The 24,913-nt window shown below is 44.9% G+C and overlaps 1 protein-coding gene across 4 annotated transcripts; it reads left to right on the forward strand.

Moving 5' to 3' along the window:
- On the forward strand, positions 1-23,877 carry LOC126997067 (NEDD4 family-interacting protein 1-like). 4 transcript variants are annotated; one of them, XM_050858111.1, is made up of 6 exons: positions 1-144; positions 8,132-8,236; positions 9,239-9,478; positions 12,191-12,350; positions 17,429-17,614; positions 20,206-23,877. In XM_050858111.1, the coding sequence occupies exons 1-6, from the start codon at positions 118-120 to the stop codon at positions 20,307-20,309; spliced, it is 822 nt and encodes a 273-aa protein (XP_050714068.1). In that variant the 5' UTR covers positions 1-117; the 3' UTR covers positions 20,310-23,877. The 4 variants fall into 4 exon arrangements, with proteins under 4 accessions (XP_050714068.1, XP_050714070.1, XP_050714069.1 ...); XM_050858113.1 differs by lacking the exon at positions 1-144 and adding an exon at positions 268-426; XM_050858112.1 differs by lacking the exon at positions 1-144 and adding an exon at positions 410-432.
- Positions 23,878-24,913: the final 1,036 nt, after the last annotated feature.

Consider the following 24,913-nt stretch of genomic DNA (forward strand, 5'->3'; position numbering starts at 1 on the left):
TAGGCTGCCTCCTCTTCCGCCTCCTAGGCTCGTCCTCCCTAGAAATCGACACCACGGCACAACAACAGGCGCCTCCTCTCTATTTCTTCGGCTCTCCCCGCTGTCTGGGGACCTACCATGCCCTCCTCCATACGCTACCAGCCGGTGAGTGGCGGGCACACGCCGGGTACACCCAAGCAGGGGCTGGGGGCCCAGAACACAGCGGTGCGGGGGCTGAATAAGTGATGGGCGTGATGGCCTAGTAGTGAAGGTCGTTTCGTCATTCCTTATCTTCCCAGACGAGCCAGATAAAGAAGCTCCTCCTGATAACGGCTCCTGGCTTCACCTGGCGGGCCGTGGCAGTTTATTTTTGACTGTTACAAGTCAAGGTCAGACCCAGGGAGGTAGACTGAAAAGCGGACTGGGCTGAGGCGACCCATCGATTTGGTAATGGTGCTGTGTCCTGTGTGCTGGGGCCCTTAACCCCTGCTGGCGGGGCGGTGGTGCAGCAGGCCCTTTGCCCTGCCCTACCCCTGACCTGCTGCCTGTACTGTGAAAAATAAGGTCACAGGCCTCCCCTACCTCACTTATGATCCTGGTGTGGCGAGGGGGTGCGTGCCAAGGGGGGTGGGGAGCAGCATGAAGGGGAAATGCAGTATAAACTATGTTAGTTTCAGGGACAGAATGATTAAAACTTCAGAATTACACTTTGTTCAAGATGGAGGACAAGGCCATCACTGAACCCTTGCTCTGCCACTGAGTAAAAATATTGGAAGTTTGTGTGGCCTAATTTTGTGACACTGACTATTCATTTCCATGTAAAACATAATGCTCTATGACGTAGAGTAGGATTTTTTACTGCAAAACAGCTATAGAGTTACCAGATTGAATTTGTCTCAGAATCACATCATAGCCCTTTCATAGTGAATATAATTATCTCTGCGACCTAAGTCATCAAGTATTACACATGAATAGTCAGTGTCTTGTACTAACCTTAACCCGTGGGCTTCGGCTATGGGAAAGCCGAGAAATGTCAACATTACACTGCATTTTGAGACTAAGAAAAGAGCATGGAACGCATATCAGAGTACTCTTCTCATAACCATAAAGCTGTTAAAAATATTTACTTTTACTCAAACTCCATTCTTTTTGGGTAGTGTTTGTTACAATATAAACAGTCTCGTGACACGTGGCATCTAGCCGAGAGTCGCTTGTTGTCTACTTTAGAGAATTTCACAAGTGATTACTGTATGGATAGCTAATTCAATCTACTATGACCTTACAAATGACAAATAAGCCCACCTCAAGATCACTCACCCACCACAATGACTCAGGGCATGCATGGTGAGTTGCTCTATGCCGCCACCGCCTACAATTAGCTTGAATTAGGGGTTTTGAGCCGAGCCCCAAACGGGGAGCGGACCAACTCGCGGGAGCCCCAAACGGAGTCCGCCGAAGCTGCCGGGTTTAAACCTCTTGCAAAATCAAAGGAAAGATTGTAGTAATAAAAGCAAGTCTTAAATATCCACTTGCGCAGCACAGCAGCCGTCAAGATAGCCCCAAACGGCGGCTCACCACCATTAAACTACCCCGAGGAGTGTTCACACTGATATTACACCCCCCCCCCCCCCCCTACACACACACACACACACACACGCACTCAGTGGCACCAAGACATGAATATATGTGTAACTTCCTAACTGGGGGGGCTTTGCTCCCCTTGACCCCCCTGTGTTTTGATATTTTGTCACATTAGGCTACTCCAATAGTAGCCCAAGAAGTGTTCACACTGCTAATGAGGGGAGCAAAGCCCTTTTCAACCTCCCTCAACAGTATCAAGGCAGATCCCTTGACCCCCATGCTTCCATATTTCATCTCATTGAGCTATTTCTAGGCCACAATGGCAAGTGTACATACCTCTGTCCAATAAAAAGTGTCTCATTAATCCTTTCAATATGTGACACAGATGTTAGTGTCACAGTATGGAAAGGGTTAAGAGGAAATGGAAGAGGATTAAACCTCTTCCATTTCCTCTTAACCCTTTACATACTGTTATGCCAACATCTGCATCACTGTATTGAAAGGGTTAAGGCATAATATTATAACTTCCACCACAGGTGTGGCAGATAATGGTTGTGGGAAGAACACTGTGTTCTCGTAAATCCTCTACAGCCATTAGAATCATCTTCATAAAACTTCTCAAGAGATAAAGAAAACATTCCCACTGCCAGAAAATAATTCAAATTGGCAGTTCTGCCCTGCCTTAGCTGGGGGTGGTTGTTGGGGTCTGATGTAATTGGCCACCTCGAATCACGTGACAAAAGGCAGGCGTTTGATGGGTCCTTTTGTTTCATTTTTCACTAAAGGGACTCTCACACATTCCCGGTCCCGGTCGCGACCGTCTCTGATGACTCCCGATAAGCCGGTCGCCGGTTGACCGGCTCTAAGATCGGGGATTGTCGGTGGAAGACCGCCGGTCTACCGCCGGTCAACCCTGAGGACTGTAGACGCAGCTGACCACCGCTGGTCAACTTTAAAATTTTCAAAGATATCGGCGATGCGCCCGGTCGACCGGTGGTGTCGAAAAATGTTGCCGGTTGACCGACAGTCAACCGCTGACACCCACGGCAGACCGGCGGTAGACCATGAGTGAACACCTGTGTATGACCTGGGGATTAGCAAGGGAGGAAGGAGGAAAACGAGGAGGAACAGGTAGGAGCGAGGCATGAAGAGAGAGAGGGAGATGAGATAAAGGAGGAAGAGGAATGGGTGAAAGAGAGAAAATAGAGAGAGAGAGAGAGAGAGAGAGAGAGAGAGAGAGAGAGAGGGGAAGGGAAAGGAATGGAAGGAGGAACAGGTGGGAGGGAGTGAGGAAGAGAGAGGGAATGAGGAAAAGAGAGAGAGGGATGGAGGAGAGTGAAGAAGGAAGGGAGAGGATGGAAAGAGATGAAAAAAAGGAGGAAGAGAGAGAGAGAGAGTTTTATGCACACGAATGAATTTAGGTTTGAAGCTGTTTATGAGGTAATTATAAATATATGAAAATGCAAAGAAAGTGTTTGCTCGTCAATGTGCCACAGGTCTGCCGCCGGTAGCCCGGTGGTCTACCGCCAACTGGCCTGCTGCAGTCGCCGGTCGGAGAAATCGAAAATCATATATGGTCACTGGTAAACCACCGGCTCACCGGCAGTAAGCCGCCGGTCCCGGGATTATCGCCTATTTTGTCAGCGGTCAGGCCCCGATCGGCTTATTGAGAGTCATCGGGACCGGGACCGGGAATGTGTGAGAGCCCCTTAAGCAGCCACATGAGGTGCTGTGCATCTGAGAGGGAAGGGGGAGGGACAGTGTTGATGGCCACAGGAAGTGGGAACTATTTATATTTTTATCCGGAAATTTAATTATGTAATTATGATTGAAGTAACAAGTTTCTGGACATAAATAGATGCAGAACAACACATTAAGCCAAGATTTTGGCAAAAATGTAAGTGATAACTGTGTGGTGGTATGCACATGCCTCCTGTATAATATCCCCACTGTTTTCTTAAGATGTCTCTTAACTCTTTCCTTGCGCCCAGGATGGGACGCGACTATCCCCTCAGGCGCATTCAGGCAGCCCAGTGGGGGCTCTCTTTTAACCTCTGTATCTCAAAAACTATTCATCACAACTAAAAACCAAAAACACCATTGGAAAGAGGAGGTCCAGATCTATAGGAGACGGTTATGTATGCCTCTCTTGTGAATGTACATGCACATTCAGGGAGTGTTGAATGTTAACACTTATGTTGGTATGTGTGGGATGATCAGCCATATTGAGAGAACTGCGGACATATCTCCTTCAGATTCTGGCAAGGGAGTATTGCCAACTGCAATATTTACAGCTATTTGGTCAAAGAATCAGTCAGGTGATAGTTGAAGCTATGCAAAAATGCTCTTATATTGGGCAAGAACATCCACCAGTTACTCGTCCGTAGATTTGCCGAGCTGGGCTGATATGATTTTCCACCAAATTTAGTGAAGAACCCACTCAATTGGCAATCCTGTGTTGTGAGAATTAGTGTTGGAACACTTTCATACGTGGGAGATTTGAGTGCGGGTGGAGCTCGCACCACCAGCAAATACGCCTAATGCTCGCTGCGAGCGTTTAGCAATGAAAGGGTTAATTGAATGTCAAATTAGTGGTTTGAGTTCCCTCAGTCTTTTGCACCCAAAACAACATTGTTATTTGTTATTTTCTGCAGAGTTTGAAGTTAAGGCAATATTCCAGAAATGCACCCATCTCATACTGGTGGCAAAACCTTTTTCTGGGAGATTTTGTTGTGTTTTGAAAGAATTGGCTAAATTTGCCTCAAATAATTTTTTTCACTTCCACTCTTAGAAGCTAATGATTTGTGATTAAACAAGTAACTGATTAACAGAAAATATACCAAAATATGCCAGAAAAATATATTATCATCATTACAGATGAGTCACGGCACCAAATTATTATTTGAGAATTGTTTTCTACACCTCATATTACCACTGTCTGACACTTCACTATGCTCAGAGTTACCAGTTTTCGCCAGTCACCACTGGGACACACCTCCACTACACACGACGAAGCAGGTTACAAGCAAGTATAAGAATTCATCAACTAACCTTACGTAACTCCTAACAGGGCAAAGCCCCCTTGACCTCCCCCACCTGCTGCGGATGGCCCCTACCCACATAGCTCTGCCTGCACCTCAGAATCTGCAGTCTTTCTTACATTTCAGACACTCAACAACCTTAGGTAGAACAAAAACACTGTGATTACATGAAAAGTTAACTGGTTCTTGACACTACTGTAAAATCTTCCAGTGCAGGCAAAGTAATGACAGAATTCCCATTCCATGCGGGCACCATCCTGAGGCTGATTATTATTTCAGAGACACTTCCACCTTTCCCCTCCACTGGAAAATGCAGCACTGTGATTGCTTGAATTAATGAGGATTATTTTTGGTTGGCAGGTGCATTGCTTTCAAGCAAATGCAGAAACAAAGCCCCTTTTCCCCCTCCCTTCCTCTTTGATATATCCCGCTAGATCAACATGGCGGTTGGCACATTAAATATCATATTTTTGAAAAATAATATCTCATGAATGAGGGATTTGCAACCAAGGTGTCCTTTGCTGTGAGATGGGTGAACTTGTGAAATAACTTGAAGATAAAAGGATCAAACAGTTTTTTTATGATCATAAATTTTTATATATCTAGCAGCCCTTATATGGCCTTTTTTTTTTTTTTTTTTTTACGTTTGGCCTATAGCACCAGTAGGCTTTCTTGATTGGGCCTGCTGGTCAGCCCCAGCCTATTAGTGTGGCAGGCAAGTGTTTTTATAGTGGCGCCATCTTGCTTGGCTCATGCTGCCCCCTGGAACTCGTCTTTGCTCCGCTCTAAAGAGTTTTGCTGAAATCTTGATTAATAAGTGGTCATCAGGACAGCATGTGAGTACGCAGTCTTGTGCCACTCAGTGACGACTGAAAGTTGTCAGCTTGTAACAGTGGGTGTGACTTGAGCCTGGATCCTCCAGGACACTGCACCTGCACGGTAACCAATCAGCCACTGCTGCCTCCCCAGTGATCAGTTACAATGATCATGTGACAATTTGCTTTATGTCATCCAAAATTGACCTCTTGTTGTGTAGGACTAGAGCTCTCCTGAGGAGAGGATGTCTAGAACCATTTCAATGGAAATGACCTCTGACCTGCTTACCAAGCCCTGAAGAAGCTCTGTTCCGAGCCTCCCTCTCAGGTGAATGCTCTCCGAACAGTAGATTGCTGCCTCATGTCAAACATGGATGGGCAGATTGCTCAATGGACTGAGTATTTTGAGCAGCTGTACATGGTGGACCCTCCAAGTGGGCAACTTCCAGCTGCTGGGTCACAAATGGCGAATGGTGATCCACCCATTGACAAAAGCCCACCCTCTCTTGATGAGGTCAGAAAGGATGTGGTAAATTTAAGGGACAGAAAGGCAGCTGGTATTTGTAACATCAGCGTGGAGCTGCCCAAAGCTGGAGATGAGGCGATGATCTGCAAATTGCTTGCAGTCTTGACTGCTGTATGGCAGTCTGGTACCATTCCTCCTGACTGGAAGCTGGTCACCCCTATCTGGAAAAGGGAAGGGGACTGCCAGGGACTGCAACAACTACTGTGAGATTACTTTGCTCAGTGTGCCAGGTAAAGTGCTTGCCCATTTATTGCTTATGTGGATTTGCAACCAGCTGCTGAAGCTGCAGGGACCTTAGCAGTCCAAGTTCATGCCTAGTAAGTTGACAACTGACTGTATTCTAATGCTTTGCGTGCTGGTGGAATGTCGACGGGAGTTTTGACAAATGATGCTTGTAGCCTATGTCAATATTAAGAACGCACTTGACTCAATGCATTGAGAGGCACTCTGGGAACTCCTGCGACTCTGTGGGATTCCTGCAATGACCGTTGGTATATTAACTGGCCTTTATTCTGGGACTGAGAGTGCTGTGAAGTGTCAAGGGGACAGTCCTGCTTCTTTACCATGAATGCAGGGACTGAGTTAGGGCTGTATCCTTGCCCCATCATTCTTCAATACATGCATTGACTGGGTACTATGCAGAGTTGTTGATCATAGTCATTGTGGAGCATCAATTGGCAATATCAAGGTCACTGACCTTGTTTTTGCCAACGATGCAGTAATCCTTTTGGAGACACTGAAGGTTCTGGTGATGGAACGGAACAGTCTGTTCATATGTGTGGTGAAGACATTGATAACTTGGAAAATTTCACATACCTTGGTAGTGTAGAGCAGAACAACGGTGCATCTTGTCAAGAAGTGTTCGGCAGATTGGCTTGGCTTGGACCTGCTCACCATGAGTATATGGTGTTGTTGATAACTGTGCAGAAGGAAAAAGATCTGGATTTTCAAGTCACTTGTGATGTCAGTTTTACTCTATGGCTCTATGGCTATGACATGAATACTGAATAGTGACTTGAAGAGGTGGATTGATGCCTTTGATAATAAGCAGATGCACAGTATCATGGGATATGGCTGGAATGTCTTTGTGTCAAACTGGCAAGTACTTCTTTAGACTGATTTGAGGCCTATTACCTGCATAGTTCATGAATGCCAACTCTGGCCATACAAGCATGTGGCACACTACACAGAAGGTGACCCTTCTCACTTGGTTGTTTCTGTAAGATACAATCCCAAGTGGAGGAAGCAAGGGGATGCCCACAGAGTTCATGGGTTGAGAAAGACAATATCTCCTGCCATGAGGTACATAGGATGGGAAGGGGGTCTGTATGGAGACTTGCCTAAAGGAACCCCCGTGCTTGGTGTCATAGAGTGGGCGAGGCAGTGCACCCCCTGGCATATACCCCTATTGATTGATGGATTGATTTTCTCACACACACACACACACACACACACACACACTTTCTCTCTCTCTCTCTCTCTCTCTCTCTCTCTCTCTCTCTCTCTCTCTCTCTCTCTCTCTCTCTCTCTCTCTCTCTCTCTCTCTCTCTCTCTCTCTCCAGAAATCTAATCATTCAAAAGAATTATATGATCTTATTATATATACATTAATAAATGTATCATTTAGAAGTAAATAATACTTAACATTATGTGATAGAGATGGTGGCGGTGATGATGTGACTTTATCCATTAATCCCGCCACCCACACCTAAAAGTGATATTATATTTTAGAAACATTATTGCAATTTTTTGCCATTATACTGAATTTTACCATATATTTTCTGTTTTCAGTGTTGTATAACCAAATATTAATCAATGCTTGAATATTAACCTATCATTGCTATGGACGGTTACCTCATCACCTTCAGCTAATAGTAGTTCACTGCAGGACAAAGGTCTTTTCCAACATTCTTCACCTCTTTCTATCTGATGATAGTGTACTCCATCCTGGTGTGCCAGATGCTCTAGTTTTATGTCTCTGCCTTGTCCTCTGTCTGCCCTGACTTCTATAATTTCTGGGTTGCCACTCTGTTACTTTCATTGCTCATCTATTTTCAGTTCTACACGTGATATGATTTAAAAACTTACAAACTTAGATGCTGCCATTGAAATCAAAAGTTAAAAGAACAAAGAGGTAATAAGAGGAAGGCATAATGAATAGTTTTTAATATGGTATCTTATTTTTGTAGGTTCCACTATCAGAGGAGGACCACTCTGGGAGTATGTCAGCCCCCACGGCAGGTGACCATGGGGAAGAGGGAGCAGTGGGCAGCGGGCCGCCCCCAGACTACTCGGTAAGACATTGATTTGTACACATCTTGCTGGTTTTTAATGATTTCATTACATGTATTCTTTTTGTTTTCTATTTTATGGAGTGATGCAATCCGAGGACTGAAAGAGAAAGAGTGAAAATACCTGCAGTATGCTGCTCCTATACTGATGACAGAGTTAGGTGCAAAAAACTTGCATTTAGTTTTATTCCATTCCAAATAGATATGTCGGGGTGTTATTCACTTAGTCAGACACTCATTACATTAGTCACTTTATTTATTTATTTATTAGCTAACCAGCACAAAGGCCAGCACAAATTATATTATCAGCCACCCACCGCTTTAGGCAGCTGGACAGTGTTTTAAGAAGCCAATAATTTCCAGTAAGATCCACTCAGTTTCAATGACTGCATTTCTCTTTGTTTTTCTTTGGACTTTTGCTTTATTCTTAGTCAGTCAGCCAGCCCATATAAAGTCATCATCATCCTTCTCTACATCAGTACCACATCAGTCAGTTTAACTATCATCCAGCTAGACATTTCCCCATCCAGTCAGCCAGTCAGTCAACTAACCATGACTATAACTCCAGTTAGGTAGATTCTGTTGCTTAGATAGTAGAGGCTGTATGACGTAGCTCCCAATTGCTTGTGTTGTGAGGGAAGTTTATCAAACCAGATGAGGTGCTGTTCAGTCATCTCACGCAGCATGCTGTCTCCTTGAAGTTCTCTGCATAGCCTCTCTCAGGGATTCATATTTGAGCACTGAGGAGTCAGTTGCCTTATTGAAACAGTTCCTGAGGTGATGGAGTAAAGCCAACTTTGCCCATGACCTCATTAAGGTTGGGCCTTTAGCTGTGTGGGTGTGTATAGGACTTGGCAAACAGTCATAGTTAGAAAGCAAGCTGGTAGGCACCACTTCTGGTGTGAACAAGTATACATATCAAGTTACAAGAGCTTGTGTCTGCAGCAAATGTAGCATCCCATCCAGTGTTTAGTGCCCTTCACTCACCACCACACCCTCCCACAGCCTCGGCATGGCAGTAGCAGCACCACCTCGGGCAGCCTGGAGGACATCCCGCCACCCAAGCCGGACATGCACGCCCCACCCCCATATGAAGAGTCGGACCCTGGGGAGGCTTTTGAAGGCCACACCGTCCCCACTTTCCCCCCAGACTCCCCATCAGACCTGCAGCCCCCGAGTTATGAAGAGGTGCAGCGGCTGAAGGCTCTGGAGGCTGCCGAAGACTACCCCCTACCACTGTGTCATGTGAGTGCCCCCCCCCATTCATTTGGAAGGGTCAGGATAGCCAGACTTTCTGCACGTTTTATCTCATACTGCCTGGCAGGCTCTAGGGACAGGATGTAGGGAAGCCAGACGCCTCTCAGCAAGTGCTTCACAAAGCTACACGAGGGTGTGAGCATTAATAAGTTCACATTTTATTCCATTGAACTAAATACATAACAACATAGTGGCGCCACTATAAAATTTGCTTGCGCCATGATGGGCTTAGGCCGACCACCAGGCCTCTGAAGAAAGTCTACCGGCGCTATAGGCAAACGTTAAAAAAAAAAAAAAAAAAAAAAAAAAAAGGGACAGGTGTGTGTGTGTGTGTGTGTGTAATTCACCTCTTGGTCTGCTGCGGGTCTCTTTCGAGACAGCCAGCCGTTCCCCTACGGAAGAGCACAGAGATCATAGTACCGATCTTTGGGTAGGACTGAGACCGCTCACACACAACACACCGCGACAACGAGGTCACAACTCCTACTCACTGCTAGGTGCACAGGGGCTACACGTGAAAGAAGATAAACCCAACTTATCTTCACCCGGCTGGGGAATTGAACCCCGGTCCTTCTGGTTGTGAGCCAGATGCTCTACCCCTGAGCTACCGGGCCGTGTCAAGCAAGTTCAACCATGTGGTGCAGGTCAGTGTAGCACTTACGGCAGAACTTGCCCATAAAAGTAGTCCCAAACTGCAAAATAAGAGTGGGCAATATGGGAAAACACTTGCAATCTGGTAACCAGTTTGAGGACTAAACCTCTGCTGTGAATTTTGATTTGGATCACATTGCGTTAATTTAAGGCAAACGACTCAGGTGAAAAATGCAAAAATTATCGAAAATGAGAAACTTTGGCAATGATCACCTTAAAGGCATAGAGAAAACATTACAGGAAGAATTTTTACTGACCAAGTTTAAATGGGCATTTAAATCGCTGTTTAAATTACCCTGCGCTCTCAGTCAAGGTCACGTGAGGCAGAAGATACCTTTAGAAAAAAATTTGTAGGAAAAACACTAGTATTTAGACACGAATAGTTTTCTCTCTGGTGGTGTCTGATACTTTCTCCTGTGCGCGCGGGACAATACTGTCCCGTAGGTCTCACTAGAATTCATCAGTGCGTGTCCTTGTCACGCAGAGGATGGACATAGGTGTGTACGCTCTACCCCCATACTGCCTTTTTTTCCTCTTATGACAAAATTGCTGATGATGCTGGCTTCATCCAGTTCAAATGCCAAGAAGAAAGGCTGCCATTGTCAAGAGGATTGCCTGGTTGAAGAAGGCACGCCATGGTCGAGTAGAAAATGAAGAGAGACAGACAGGCGTTCCACATGGAGCAGCGAGGCTTGACTCGCCACCACCCACCGCTGCTGCCTTACTCGCCACCACCTCTCACTCGATCCCTACTGCCACGACTGCTGTTCCTGTTGCTTCTGCATCAACACCACCATTACCACAGCCTTCTACTTCAGTTTCAAGAGAGAAGAGCCCATCTCACCATACAACATAAAAACAAAAAGTATGAAAACGTATACAAGACAAGGAAAGACAGAGCTTCTGACAGATCATCATAACCAAGAAAGAAGATTAAAACAGAAAAGGAAGGAAGCATATCCTACGAGCCAGATAGTTTCTAACACCAAGTGATGGAAACAAAAACTGGCAACAATGAGGGAGGCGGTGGCTCCCTGACACCCTCACCTTTGAGTGAATAATACTTCAACAAGAAGTGGGTTCAGGTGCCATGTTCATGACTCAAGATCACCTAAATAACGAGACAGCAACATTACAATACCTGGTACTAACAATATTCGGCACAGTGTGGCCATTCATGGACGAGGAACATCAATATGTACTTATGTAACTTTAAATGCCCGTATCTCAAAAGTGCATTGCCGTAACTTCAAAATTCCTGAGATTTGAAAGTTTTTAACCGATCTTAAATCTGTTTGCAGTTTTGGATAGAGTAGTAAAACAGCAACATTTGGTAGTTAGATTTTCCTTTTAGATTGTATTGTATGGTCACAAGGAGGATGGAAACATTAAAAAATAGTGGAAAATGAGTACATTAATAAAAAATTCATAAGTACTATTATTTTTCGAATCCATGGATTATCTAATTTGGAGAAGTAGAGGAATGTTCATTCTTTAATGCTATATAAAGAAAACTAAAATCGGATTAAAAACACAGAAGCTCACCCCATTTTAAATGGGTAGTAAATTTACATAAAAAGTGAGAGTTTTTTTTTCTTTTAAGATATCATCTTGATATTGTTGGTGAATGATCAGTAAAGTACTGCACTCAAACCATAAAAATTTCATGACCATTGGAGTAATATGACACTTTGACCTCGTTGTGTGCCTTAAAGAAATTGTGTAATTTAAAATATATACTGCCTTTTCAACATCATGTTCGATCATATTTGCTTAAATTAAACTGGTGTATAACGAGAGGTACATATATATATATATAAATATATATATATATATATATATATATATATATATATATATATATATATATATATATATATATATATATATATATATATATATATATATATATATATATATATATTTTTTTTTCTTTCTTTCTTATAATGATTTTTCCCATCCTGGTGTTTGTCTGTCTCCCCCTTTCACCTGAATTGAACTAACTTGTGCCCTCTATTAAGGCACCTAACATTTTCATTCTCCCGGCAGGGTGGTGGACCCTTGGGCGGGGGCAGTGGCGGCGCCGGGGGTGGAAGTGCCATGCGGGTGCTGCGGGTGTCCTCACTGGGTGGCCTGGACCCTGAGACAGCAGAGATTGCTGAAGAACAATTGCTTGGCACAGACTTCATGTTCTTTGTGGCCTTTGCTGGTGAGTGTGGGCACTATAGTGGCTAGTTAACAGCCAGTCAGATCCAACACTTGTATTCATCTAACCCATATTTCAGGCAATCTGGGTCATCCCTACTGAGGATGTGGAATGATATGCAGGTTGAGCAGCTTTATAGGGGGTAGTGGACTCGGTCTTGGCAGTCCTTATTTATCGCAAGAAACACCTTGAGCTTCCTTGCAGTTATTTGTTAATCATTATAGAGCAATACTGTGTTAGTAGATGTGGAAATGAGCAAGGGTAGAGTGCTGTGTTGTTATATCCAATGTTTATTCACCTCAGACAAAGTGAGCACTGCAAAGTCAGGAGTCGAGAGTTGTCTACCAGTTGCCTTTCCACTCATCTGAAATACACTTCTTACTGTTCTTGGTTTCCTCATAACTGGTATAGAAGGATGTAGCATTCATCCCCTGTTATTTCCACATCTATCAGCACAATGCTGCTGTGCAGTGACAACTAAATAACTGTCAGGAAGCTCAAGTTGTATGTAGTGACAGGAGGCGGCCAATCATAAAGGTGTCTGGAACCCCAAGTAAACCACTCATCCTGCGTGATGTGACTGTTAGTCCTTTGTAAGTAATATTATCATCTTGTTTTACATGTTTTGTTTTACATGGTTAATTGGTGAAATGGAAACAGAGTAGGCTCTAATAATATTTTTGTGAAGTTATACAAATTTCCAAGTTAGTGTACATACACTGTACCATTTTAGTCTGTGATTGGAGATTAAGCTTTTGTTTTTTTAGTTTGCTGCTGATTGGACAGCAGCTTGAGGCATCCTGTCTTCAACATATACGAGAAGCTGACCTCCATACTACAGATTCCTTCTATTTTTCCTAGCACACCCATAATGCCTTTTACTAGTTTCTTTTTCATTGGACAGTAGAAACCAAATCATAATCCACTATCATTCTGCATAAGTAAGTGAAGCGTTATGCAACACATGAGCTACAGAAAGTAAAAGTAAAACTTGTAGTGTGGAAAGGTCGGACTTTAGGATGTATGTGAGAAAAGCTGCCTTTAAGCTGTTCTCCAATCGGTGAAAAGCTTACAAAGAACAATCCTTCCCCAATTGCACACTAGATAGTTGGAAAGTTTCATTTAGTTGGTGCAACATCTGTGGTCATATGCTGGAGAGAGACAGAAGGGGAAGGAATTATAGGAGAAGGGAACAGATCCCAGGAGACGGGACACAACCCCCGATTAATACCTGGTAATCATTCACTGCTGGGTGGACAGGGGCGTAGGGTATCAGAAAAGCCACCCAAATTTTTCAACTCCGCCTGGGAATCGAACCCAGGCTCTCTCGGTTGTGAGCTGAGTGTGCTAACCACTGCACCACAAAATTGCACACTAGACTGAGACTGAGTATAATAAATATACTGAGTATATTCTTAAATATATCTGTGAGAACCATGTAAAGGCATCATCACAAAGGATGTGATACTTTGGCTTTGTGAATTAACCTCAGGTTGTGCCCCTCTTTTTGTTTTGGGGGTGACTGGGGGGGTGCAGAGGCTGCACCTGCCCGCAGAACCAAGCCCGGGGTTAACCTTCGGAGGGCTCTGCGTGTGGGCTCATGGAACGTCTGGAGCCTCTTGGACGATGATCGATTACTCTACCTATCAAATGAGCTCAGAAGACTGAGGGTGGACATAGTGACACTCTCTGAGACAAGGAGGCCTGGCAGTGGCGAGGTCAGTAAGGGGGGTACACCTTCTGGTCCAGCATGAGCAATGGCTTCCATGTCAAGGGGGTAGCTATGGGCATCTCCAGCCAGCTGCTGTCATTTGTAGTTGAGGTTGCTCCTGTTGATGAGCATATAATGCGAGGCTGAAGCATACACTGGGCTTTATGTTGCTTGTTGCAGTGTATGCCCCCACCGAGATATGTGAAACTGAAGAGAAGATGTTCTACGCCAAACTCGACTCCGTATTAGACTAGTGGCCGACAAGACACACTCATTGTCCTGGGCGGCTTCAGTACTACTATTGGCACTGACAGGGTTGGCTACGAGCTATGTGTTGGTCCCCGTGGTTCTGGTACCAGGAATATCAACAGCTCTCTCCTTGGAATTTTGCAAGATCCAGGAGGTTGAGAATTGTGGGTTTCTGGTACCAGAGACCAGAGCTGCACTGATGGACTTGGTATAGCAATGCCGGAGGGGTAGCTAAGGAGATTGACCATCCTTGTAAGCACTTGTTGGAGGATCCTTCAGAACTGCAGGGTTTACCGGAGTGCTGAGTTCTTTGCAACTGACCATAGGCTTGTTGTTGCAATACTCAAGCTTCATGTCAGGTCAAAAAGAATCTCGAGATGCAACAATACTGTGTTCCATCTTGAGAGGCTGAAGGACCTGGCATATGCTCAGGAGTATGTAGTGACAGTCTCAAATCGGTTTGATGTGCTCAACACCCTGGACAACCCTGTAGAACTGTGGGATACCTTCAAACGTGAGACTCGGTGAGCTGCCAAGGAGTGCATTGGAGAGCGCCCGAGATCTAGGAGTGGCTTTGTCTCGGTGGAGATGCTGGAGAATATTGAGGAGATTTGCGCTGCCAGACTTGCTGGGAAGCAGGACCATTTTTTTTTTTTTTTTTTTTTTTTACGTCGTTGCCTGTTGCGCCGGTAGGCATCTTCCTGGTTGGGCCTGATGGTCGGCCCAAGGCTTCTTCCAGGTGGGGCCTGATGGTCGGCCCAGCCCGTTCTGGCGCAGGCGAATGTTTATAGTGGCGCCATCTTGCATTGGCTCATGCTGCCCCCCGGAACTCGTTCTTGATTCGCTTGGACGGCTTCCTCTAGAGTCCAGATTGATGGGTGGTCTTCAGGACAGCATGTGGGTAGTTTTAAGCCACTCGGTGGTGACTGAAAAATCCGAGTGGTAGCGTGGGGATTCGAACCCGCGTCGTCCATCACGCGGTGAATGTGGGCCCAGTACGCTACCAGTTCGGCCACCGCCTACCTATAGGGCTCTGTCGCATAGGACTAGAGCTCTCCTGAGGAGAGACAAGGAGAGGTATGTCAGGGGTCTCGCTGAGGAAGTGAAGGGCCATTTAAATGCGAATGACCTCCGACCTGGTTACTGAGCCCTGAAGAAGCTCTGCTCCAAGTCTCCCTCTCAGGTGAGCGCTACCCGAATAGCTGACAGCTGCCTCGTGTCAGACATGGATGGACAGAGGGCTCATTGGGCTGAGTACTTTGAGCAGCTTCCAGTTGCTGGGTTGCAGGTGGCAGATGCTGATCCACCCATTGATGAAAGCCCACCCTCTCTGGTTGAGGTCAGAGAGGCTGTGGCCAAGTTGAGGGGTGGGAAGTCACCTTACGCCTGTAACATCAGTGCGGAGCTGCTCAAAGCTGGAGGTGAGGCCATGATCCGTGGGTCGCAAGTGGTCTTGACTGCCAAATGGCAATCTGGAACTGTTCCTCCTGACTGGAAGAAGGGGCTGGTCATCCCTATCTGGGAAGGGAAAGGGGACCAACAGGACTGCAACACCTACCGTGGTATTATGCTGCTCAGTGTGCCAGGCAAGATGCGTGCTGGTCTATTGCTGATGCAAATTTGCAGCCAGCTGCTGAAGCTGTAGAGACCTGAGCAGTCTGGGCTCACACCTGGTAAGTCAAACAACTGACTGTTCCTAGCGCTTCGCATACTGATGGATTGCTGACGTGAGTTTTGACAAGGGATGCTTGCAGCCTATGTAGATCTTAGGAAGGCGCTTGACTCAGTGCATCACGAGGCACTCTGGGATCTCCTGTGTCTTCGTTGGATTCCTGCGAGGACTATTGGTTTGCTGACTGGCCTGTATTCTGGGACTGAGTGTGCTGTGAAGTGTGTGGGGGAGGGGGGCCTTGTCCAGCTTCTTTCCTGTAAATGCGGGAGTGAGGCTGGGCTGTATCCTTGCCCCATCACTTTTCAACACTGGTATGGACTGGGTACCAAGCAGAGTTGTGGACCAGAGTCATTTCAGAGCATCCATTGGCAATACCAGGGTCACTGACCTTGATTTTGCTGATGATACAGTAATCCTGGCGGAGTCGCTGGAGGTTTTGGAGATGGCTCTCGAGGCACTGCACAAAGGGGCAAAGCCCTTGGGACTTCAGGTCTCTTGTGCCAAGACCAAGGTACACGTGTTTGGAGGCTTGCTAGATGAAACAGTACAGTCTGTTAATGCGTGTGGCGAGGACATTGAGATCTCAAGTTTCACATATCTTGGTAGCATAGTTCAGACCAATGGTGAGTCTTGCCAGGAAGTCCTAAGGTGGATTGGCCTGGCCCACGGTGTTATGGACTCACTCAGCACAAGCATATGGCGTTGTCGATACCTGTGTAGAAGGACAAAGATCTGGATCTTCTAGTCCCTTGTGCTCCCTGCCTTACTCTATGGCTGTGAGACATGGACACTAAATGGGGACTTAGAGAGGCGGATTGATGCCTTTGATAATAAATGTCTATGCAGAATCATGGGATATCTCTGGAATGACCTTGTGTCAAACCGGCGACTACTCCGTGAGACTGATTTGACATAAATTACCGCCTACTCCGGCTATACGGGCACCTGGCACGTTACCCTGAAGCTGATCCTGCTTATCAAGTTGTCTCTGTAAGAGACAACCTGAGTGGAGGAGGCCAAGGGGACACCCACAGAGTTCGTGACTTGAGCAAGTAGATAGATCCTGCCAGGAGGTACTCAGGCTGGGAAGGGGGCCTGCATGGAGACTTGCCCAGATTGCTCCCCGGACTTGGTGTCATAGGGTGGGTGATGCGACGCGCCCCCGGGTGTATGCTCCCATTGATTGATTGACTGTGCTGACCAATTAATTACTTTGATTGTTGGGTTACATAGTTTTGGCGCTGCAACTACAGTGGTCACATGGTGCTACTTATGTAAACAAAATACCCAACATAATACATATGCCTATGCTCTCACCTACACTAACTCACCTACACTAACTTGGAAAGGGTGTTTGTGGATTAGTTTACAGTGTAGTGTGCATTTTAAATGCATGACTTGTACTTGTAGAAATCTTAACACAAGAATGACAAAGTATTTTCTCAACAGCTGCATTTGTCTTCAACTGGGTGGGCTTTGTGCTGCTGCTGTGCTTCTGCCACACAGTTGCTGGTCGCACCGGGGCGCTGGCTGGCTTCGGCCTATCCCTGGCCAAGTGGGCAGTGATTGTGAGGCACTCCACAGACCTGGTGGCAGACTCCAACACCTGGCTGTTGTGGCTCATCATGGCCCTTGGTAAGTCTTCAGAGGCACTGCACACCATCTGTAAAGTATGTACAAAGAGTTAGTGCCAAGGGAATGATTCATCAAGGGTGCAGAAGAATCAAATACGTAGACACTTCTCAATTGTGGTCCCATTCATGTGTACTCTTTCTTTTTTTTTTTTCTGACATTTGCTTCAGAGCTCCTTCAAGGGGATGGCCATATTGATATTTTTTTCCTGTCTATCCACACAGTGCTTTTAACCCGTGCAGTGTTTCGTACGTACTTATACCTTTGCCCTTTTAAACAGTTAAACTGCTGTCATTTATGTTTTTTATCTTCAATTCATTGTGCCAGGAGTATTTAGGAAGATACTGGAAACTCATATATATGCCTAGTTATTGAGAAAATTCATGTAGGTGTAATTCTTTTGCAAAATTTTAAGCATATTTTGCAAGTACTTCTTTTTTCCTATTTCTACACAAACGGTTTTATTATTTGAAAATATACTGAGTAAAGCCTACAAATATAGATATTAGACTTCAAAATAATCGGAAATGAGAATAAGAAAGACGCTCGCTTGACATAGTTATCGACGTCTCATCTGACTACTGATGTGTACTGGACAAGTTAGGTGAGTTACACCAACTCAGTAGTACTCAGCATTTGGAGGAACACCTGCTCCATATGGCTCCTGTCATATTCCATTGTACAGGTAGTCTTTGAGTTACGACGTATGTGACTTATGACCAGGCCAATAATATGAGTAATATTTGGTTAAGTAATGTTAACATTTCAACTATCCCACTGTGGGTAGAACAGCAGATAGTTTACACAGTGCCTCATGCGCAGGCCCCACCCCAGCCTGGCTGAGGTAAGACAGGCAAGGCTAGTCCACCCACCCTTTCCCTCACTCTGGCTTGACCAGTAGCAGGTGTAACCCCCCCCTTGCTGATCTCTCCATTGCCAAGCCTCCTCATCTCAGAGCCCCACCACGTCCACTCTCAACCTCCTGAGTTCACCTAACGTATGGGGTAGTCGATGATCCTGAGAGGCTCAGGATGTTCCAGGCACCCGCACAGAGAGGGTGGCAGACGTTAACCCCAGGTCTGGCTCAATGAGCTTGTGTTTCGTCTGCACTACCCTGGCAGTCCCCAGAAGAAAGGGGTGGCTGTGTTTGATGGGGCAGGAGTACTCTCGTGCCTTAACCAGACCTGTCAAAAGTACTGAATGCCATGAAAGTAATTTTGAAAAGTTGACTCTCCCTCCACCTACCACAGAGCCCTACAAGGAGAGTATACACAGCCAGTACCTGACACAGTGGTGACTGTTTGGCTTGTGGTCACGCGGATAGGCCGAAATAAGGGACGTAAGGGGTGTGTTGCTAGCCATGGCACACAACCACGACATCACTCAACCTCCAGGACTTTAATCTTTCCAGCCTTAACCCTTTCATTGCTAAGCGCTCGCAATGAGACTATCCCCTCAGGCACGCTCGGGCACCCCAGCGGGGGAAGGGGATCTCTTTTAACCGCTATATCTCAAAAACTATTCATCACAGCTACAAAACAAAAACACCATTGGAAAGAGGAGGCCAAGATTTATAGGATTCGGTTATGTAAGCCTCTCCTGTGAATGTACAGGCACGTTCAGGGGGTGTATTTTGCTGTGAGTGCGACTGGTGCTCGCAGCGAGCTTTAACCACCACCAGCAAGTGACGCTAGTGCTCTCTCTTTTAACCTCTGTATCTCAAAAACTATTCATCACAGCTAAAAAACAAAAACACCATTGGAAAGAGAAGGCCAAGATCTATATGATTCGGTAATGTAAGCCCCTCCTGCAAAAGTACAGGCATGTTCAGGGGGTGTTGCCTGTGAAGACGTACATTTATACGTGCGCGACGGTCAGCCATAAGGCAACTACAGTAGACCTCTTGATGATGGGGTGCTGGCAGGGCAGTATTGCCAACTGCAAAATTTACAACTATTTGGTCAAAATATGTCATGTGATAGGTGAAGCTATGCAAAAATGCAGCTATATTGGACAACAACATCCACCAGTTGCTCGTCCGTAGATTTTCTGCGCTGGGCTGACATGATTTTCCACCAAATTTAGTGGAGAACCCACTCAATTGGCAATCCTATGTTGTGAGAAATATTGTTGGAACACTCATATGCGGGAGATTTGAGTGCGGCTGGAGCTCGCTGCGAGTGTTTAGCCATGAAAGAGTTAAAGGGACACCACTGTCTTGACACACAGCAAAGATGTGGGAGGGCAACGGTTAAGAGCACATGAACCCACCCTCAGGGTGGATAAAGCTTGGCTACATTAATATGAGCTCCTAGACTTGCCTTGTGATGCCTTTGCAGTTACAATAAGTGATAAGGCTGGCTGCTTTTGTATGAGCAGTGTGTTTAAATATGGTATGTGAATTACGTTTTACTATGTTTTTAACTTGCTTGAAGAATATTACCATAGCTATTACCATCTTTCCTAAATGGACTATGAAATTAACTATGCAAAATTCACTGTATGTGACGACCTTTCCACAAACCCAGCTTTGTGTAAAATTAACAGACTGTACCTCGGAAACATTACCCTAACTCCTCACCTGCTTATTACAGGCATGTTGATCTGCATGAGGGCCATCCTCCAGTATGTCCATGCCAAGAGGGAGTGGCACCAGGTCCCCCACAACTCCCGACATCGCTTCTTCCTCTTCTACTGAGGCACACCACCCAGGGATGAGGGCCAGGGGGAGCGTGTCCATTGGTCTCCTGCACCCCTGTCATCTGATGGCCCTTCTGCTGCTGCTGGGGAATGGAGTGTGTGACCATTGATGGCTGGATTGTCATGGAAATGAATGTGTGTGTGTGTATGTGTGCATGCATGAAACTTCCTATTTGTGTTAAACTGGATGAGTGGTTGAAAGTGCACATTGGTATGAGGGCACATATGAAAATGTCCATTTACCTGTGGGTGTAGATCTACCTGTGTATGTGTATTTATCCATTTGTGAGATAGGTAAATACATACAGGTAAATGGTAAATGGACATTTTCACATGTGCCCTCATACCAATGAGCACTTTTACACACTGTGGGGGGGGAGTTGCATGTTTGTGTGCATGTCTGCACCAGTGAGTGTGCATGAGTGAAAGCTGAAAGACTTGGACAAGGGTCAGAGCAAACCGTCGGGGGGAGAACTATGATAGCAAACAAAGGAATGGGGAACTTATGCTCCAGCTGTCATGTATTTAGAAGAATGTTACTGTAATTGGTTAGTCAATACCTAAGAGCTAAGGTTGTGTAGGTTCACTTATTGCATCTCTGGGTTTTCAGAATAATTACCTACATGTATGGAGGACTTTGTGAGGGAAGATCGTATGGCTATCTGGGTAAGGCATAGTCAACAAAAAAAGATCTTTACTCCTGAAGGAGAGCTTATGCTTTGTTAGTAAGGTTGCACATTTGAGTGATCTATATATTTCAAGCAATTGTTTTCCACTGATGTAAAACTGTATACCAAAAAGCCACTGACAATAAGTCCTCACGGACAAGGGTGAAGATGTTTTCTTGTTGACTACACGTACTACACTACTAAAAGTGAACTTCTAATGGTGACTATTGTACATAACATGATATTGATGTTTGAGTCATCTGCATATTGATGTTGGAGGGAAAAAATTTGTGGCTGTCAAGCAATACGGATGCAAGCTCAGCGTCTTTACCTTTATCGCCGTGTTGACAGACCTAACTGTAAATGTTTCCCGGACAGTTGTGACTCCTGCTGACAGTCTTCATTGTAGCCATTTACTGTACAGTTGTGATTCCAGGCCCTGATTACTGCTGGCACACACAGGTGCCATGGTAGGCATGACTGTGGCATAGCCCCGTGGCCCTGAGCTGTGCCAGGCCATCCAGTGTGTGTGGCACGGTACCCAGCAGTGAGCCTCCTCAAAGCCCTGGGTGTAGGAGCACAGCACACCTCTTAGGAGTTATACCCAAGTAGCTTTGGAGCATCTCCTTCGTTTGCTTCTTCTTTTATCTGCAATATATATATATATATTATATTTTTTTTATTTTGGATATATATAAAGTTACTTATCTATATGTATATGCATTTTACGCTCTTGTTTATGTGCAGAGACCTAATTACATGTAAAGGACATTAAATTCATTAACATGATATTCATAAAAGTACGGAATTGATAGTTGTTGCATATCTGAGATACTTTGCTTCTATATAATAGGAGGATAAAAGTAATTTACCATTTATAACTATTTACTTCTGGAAGAAGACAAGAGGCTGAAAAGTAACAAGAACACACAACTGGCAAGCCAAACATAAAATACCTGTTCACTAGGAATGTCAACCCAACAATAGCCAAGGATGGGCCACACCAGACACAGGCAAGGCATCACCTCAGGCTGCTGCTATGCAGAATTTGCTGATGCACACACACACACACACACACACACACACTTGGTCAGCCTGAAGGTAATATCTCAGGTGTAGTAAGGACTTGGGGCGTCGTGGATCACTAGGGTTGAGGTTTGTGCCGGGCTCCCAGAGCCACCTCGCCATTGATTGCCCGTTAAAATATTTGTAGACAATACTGGCTTGACATGGTATTTCTATGTAAATATTGAAGGCTGTATTTTTATTTGCTATATGTATTATTATATGAGTTGGTAAGGGTATTTATGAAACTGCAAAGTCTTAGTACCTTCATAATTTTAATCAATGTAAGCTTTTAACTGAGGATTAACCGCTAAAGTTTTATAAGTGACAGGTTTTTACCAAACATTTTCTATTGAGTTTAGTGCAGCAGTGTTTAGAATTTCATGAATATTGGAAGAATCTACCCCAACCTATTGAATACTGAAATGTATACCTGCTTGTACATTGCTCAAAATTACTAAAATATTTTTATACTTTTTTTGTGTTCAGTGGTACAATTTTGTTAGTGTTAATTGCCTCAGACAAGTCAATAAACTGTATCTAAGTCATGCAAATAGCTGGTAGTTATTTCACAACTTTATGCTCCTGCATCACCATCCAAAAACTGACGTACCTTCATTGATACTTGAATGATTAATGTTGAGTTCACAACACACACACACACACACAACCATAAAGGCATAGTGTCTAGTCAACAAGTTCCTCCCTGGGCCACAACACAGCCTCTTTTACTACGATGAGTGCCACAGGAAGGTTATCACACAGCTATCACCTGAGGCCTGTACATAATACCCTGCTCAGTACATCCACACCCAAGAGCAAAATCTGTACCATGAAGGGCGAAGTGTCCTCAGTTCAAGGGATGTACACCAAACTGTAAGCACCGTTTCCGTTATTACTTACAACAGGAAAGAAAGTTGCTTGGGATACTCTGAGGCATAAAAATGAACTAATATCTGTGACTGATTAGGTTCTGTTGTTTGTTGTTGTGTATCAGTTAAGTTTTCCTAGTATTTAATTTTCCTGATAAAGGATGAGTTTGGATTTATAAACATATCTAAGCACTTTATGATTGTTTGGTTCACTGTTTTCAGCTTTTCCTCTGATTATATAGTGATTTAAGTGCACGTTATCATTCCCTTCGCACACCACACTGGTAATGAGCTAACACTGAGGGTGGTTGGGTACTTCACCTGTGCTTTGGTGGGTTTTCCATTGTTTTATTAATTTAACCACATGGAAAGTGTATTGTTAACATGGAGGGGTTCCTATGGGCTGGTAAATTATTCATCTTTAAAGTTTAGGAGGAGAGTGTAGCATGACTGGTGTTGTAAATCTCAGTGAATTGTAGATCAGGACATTGACTACACACAGACCAAAAGTTATGCAGAATTCTTAGAGGGAATTTCCTTAACTCCACAAAACAAAACTTGGAGCACCGTCTTTTGCAAATGGATAAATTAAACAAATAATAATTAGCTTTAGATCAAGGAACTATACATTAAAAGTATAAACGATTTAACTGATAATGCAAAAGTCTGGGCCAATTCACTTAAATCTAAACTTTCCAGGTAAAATTTCAATTGAATTTCATTGCTGTCAATCATTTCTTAGCATGAGAAAGGAAAATTACTTAAGGGAATGGCAGGGAAAAGCTGCCAATGCTTCGCTTAATGTTTCGTGCCAAGGGGAACTTGTATTAGAGACCGAGGCAGTTAACTACAGCTTGTTTTCTCCCTGATGGACAAAATAACCAGTCATGCTATACAGGCAGTGGTGTTTGTAGCTCTGTCAGTTTTTGTCAACACATTAAAGCAAACAAAACATGGTCAATTTGTGTTTTAATTCTTACCCATGCACTTGCTTCATACACATACACTTATGATTTGACTGGTCATGCTGACTGAATAAAACCTAACATACTTTGCATAAAAAGGAGATACTCAACACATTCCCCTGTTGAGTATGGCATTTATTTTAAACCTTTCCCTGTGCACCTTTACTGTTAAAACTCAACTTACCAGCCTCCATCATTACCACCGGGTGACTTAAGATGGCGGGAAGGGGGTAACAAGTCTTGCCGTGCTCCACAGCCTGACTCAGTCTGGGAAGTATGGCTGTATGTGTATGTGAGTGGATGTCACGAATTCGGGACTATTCCGCCGCAATTTTTCGGTCGTCCTGTTCGGGCGTTAGAACTTTAGGCCGCATGTTATTTAGGCCGTAAAACAATACGGTCGTAGGACGTTCCGGCCCCAGGAACGTTTAGGCCGTGACATGCTTCGGTCCTGCTTCGGCCGAAGGGGCGAACCGTGCGAAGGGACCGGCAAGGAAATCGTATAAAACAGGATCCGTGCCATAAGACAGGTATGAATTGTTCAGCTTGGGGATGACCTCAGACGAAATAATATATACCTTTGCAATTATATATACTTACATAGTATAACAAAAGAAGAGCATTACTTTCAGGAATGATAGGGAGAGCGGTGATGATTCAGGCAGCGGGATGATCCGGACATTGCAAGTTACACCATCCCCACATCGGTGTACAATTGGCGATACTCGGACTTACCGTATTCATAGCCGTGGGCTCCCCAGTAGTGTAGCCTTGCCATCCAGCCCCTAAGGCCTTCCTCTGTTGAGTCATGGGCACGGTCGAGGGTCAGCACGCCGCCACCACCCCCTCTACCCGTCGCTGCCGCCGCCTGTCTACCTCTCGGACCCCCGCACGCCTCGTTCCTCTGCTTCACGAAGGAGCTCGAGACTTCTTGGATTCACGGAACACTTCACTGTCGGCCTCGTTGAACCTGAAGTTTCTGTTATAATTGTAGTAATGTCTCACTCATGATAAGTCTTGCCTCTCAAACTA

The sequence above is a fragment of the Eriocheir sinensis genome, chromosome 11 (genome assembly GCF_024679095.1).
Source record: "Eriocheir sinensis breed Jianghai 21 chromosome 11, ASM2467909v1, whole genome shotgun sequence".
Classification (NCBI taxonomy): domain Eukaryota; kingdom Metazoa; phylum Arthropoda; class Malacostraca; order Decapoda; family Varunidae; genus Eriocheir; species Eriocheir sinensis.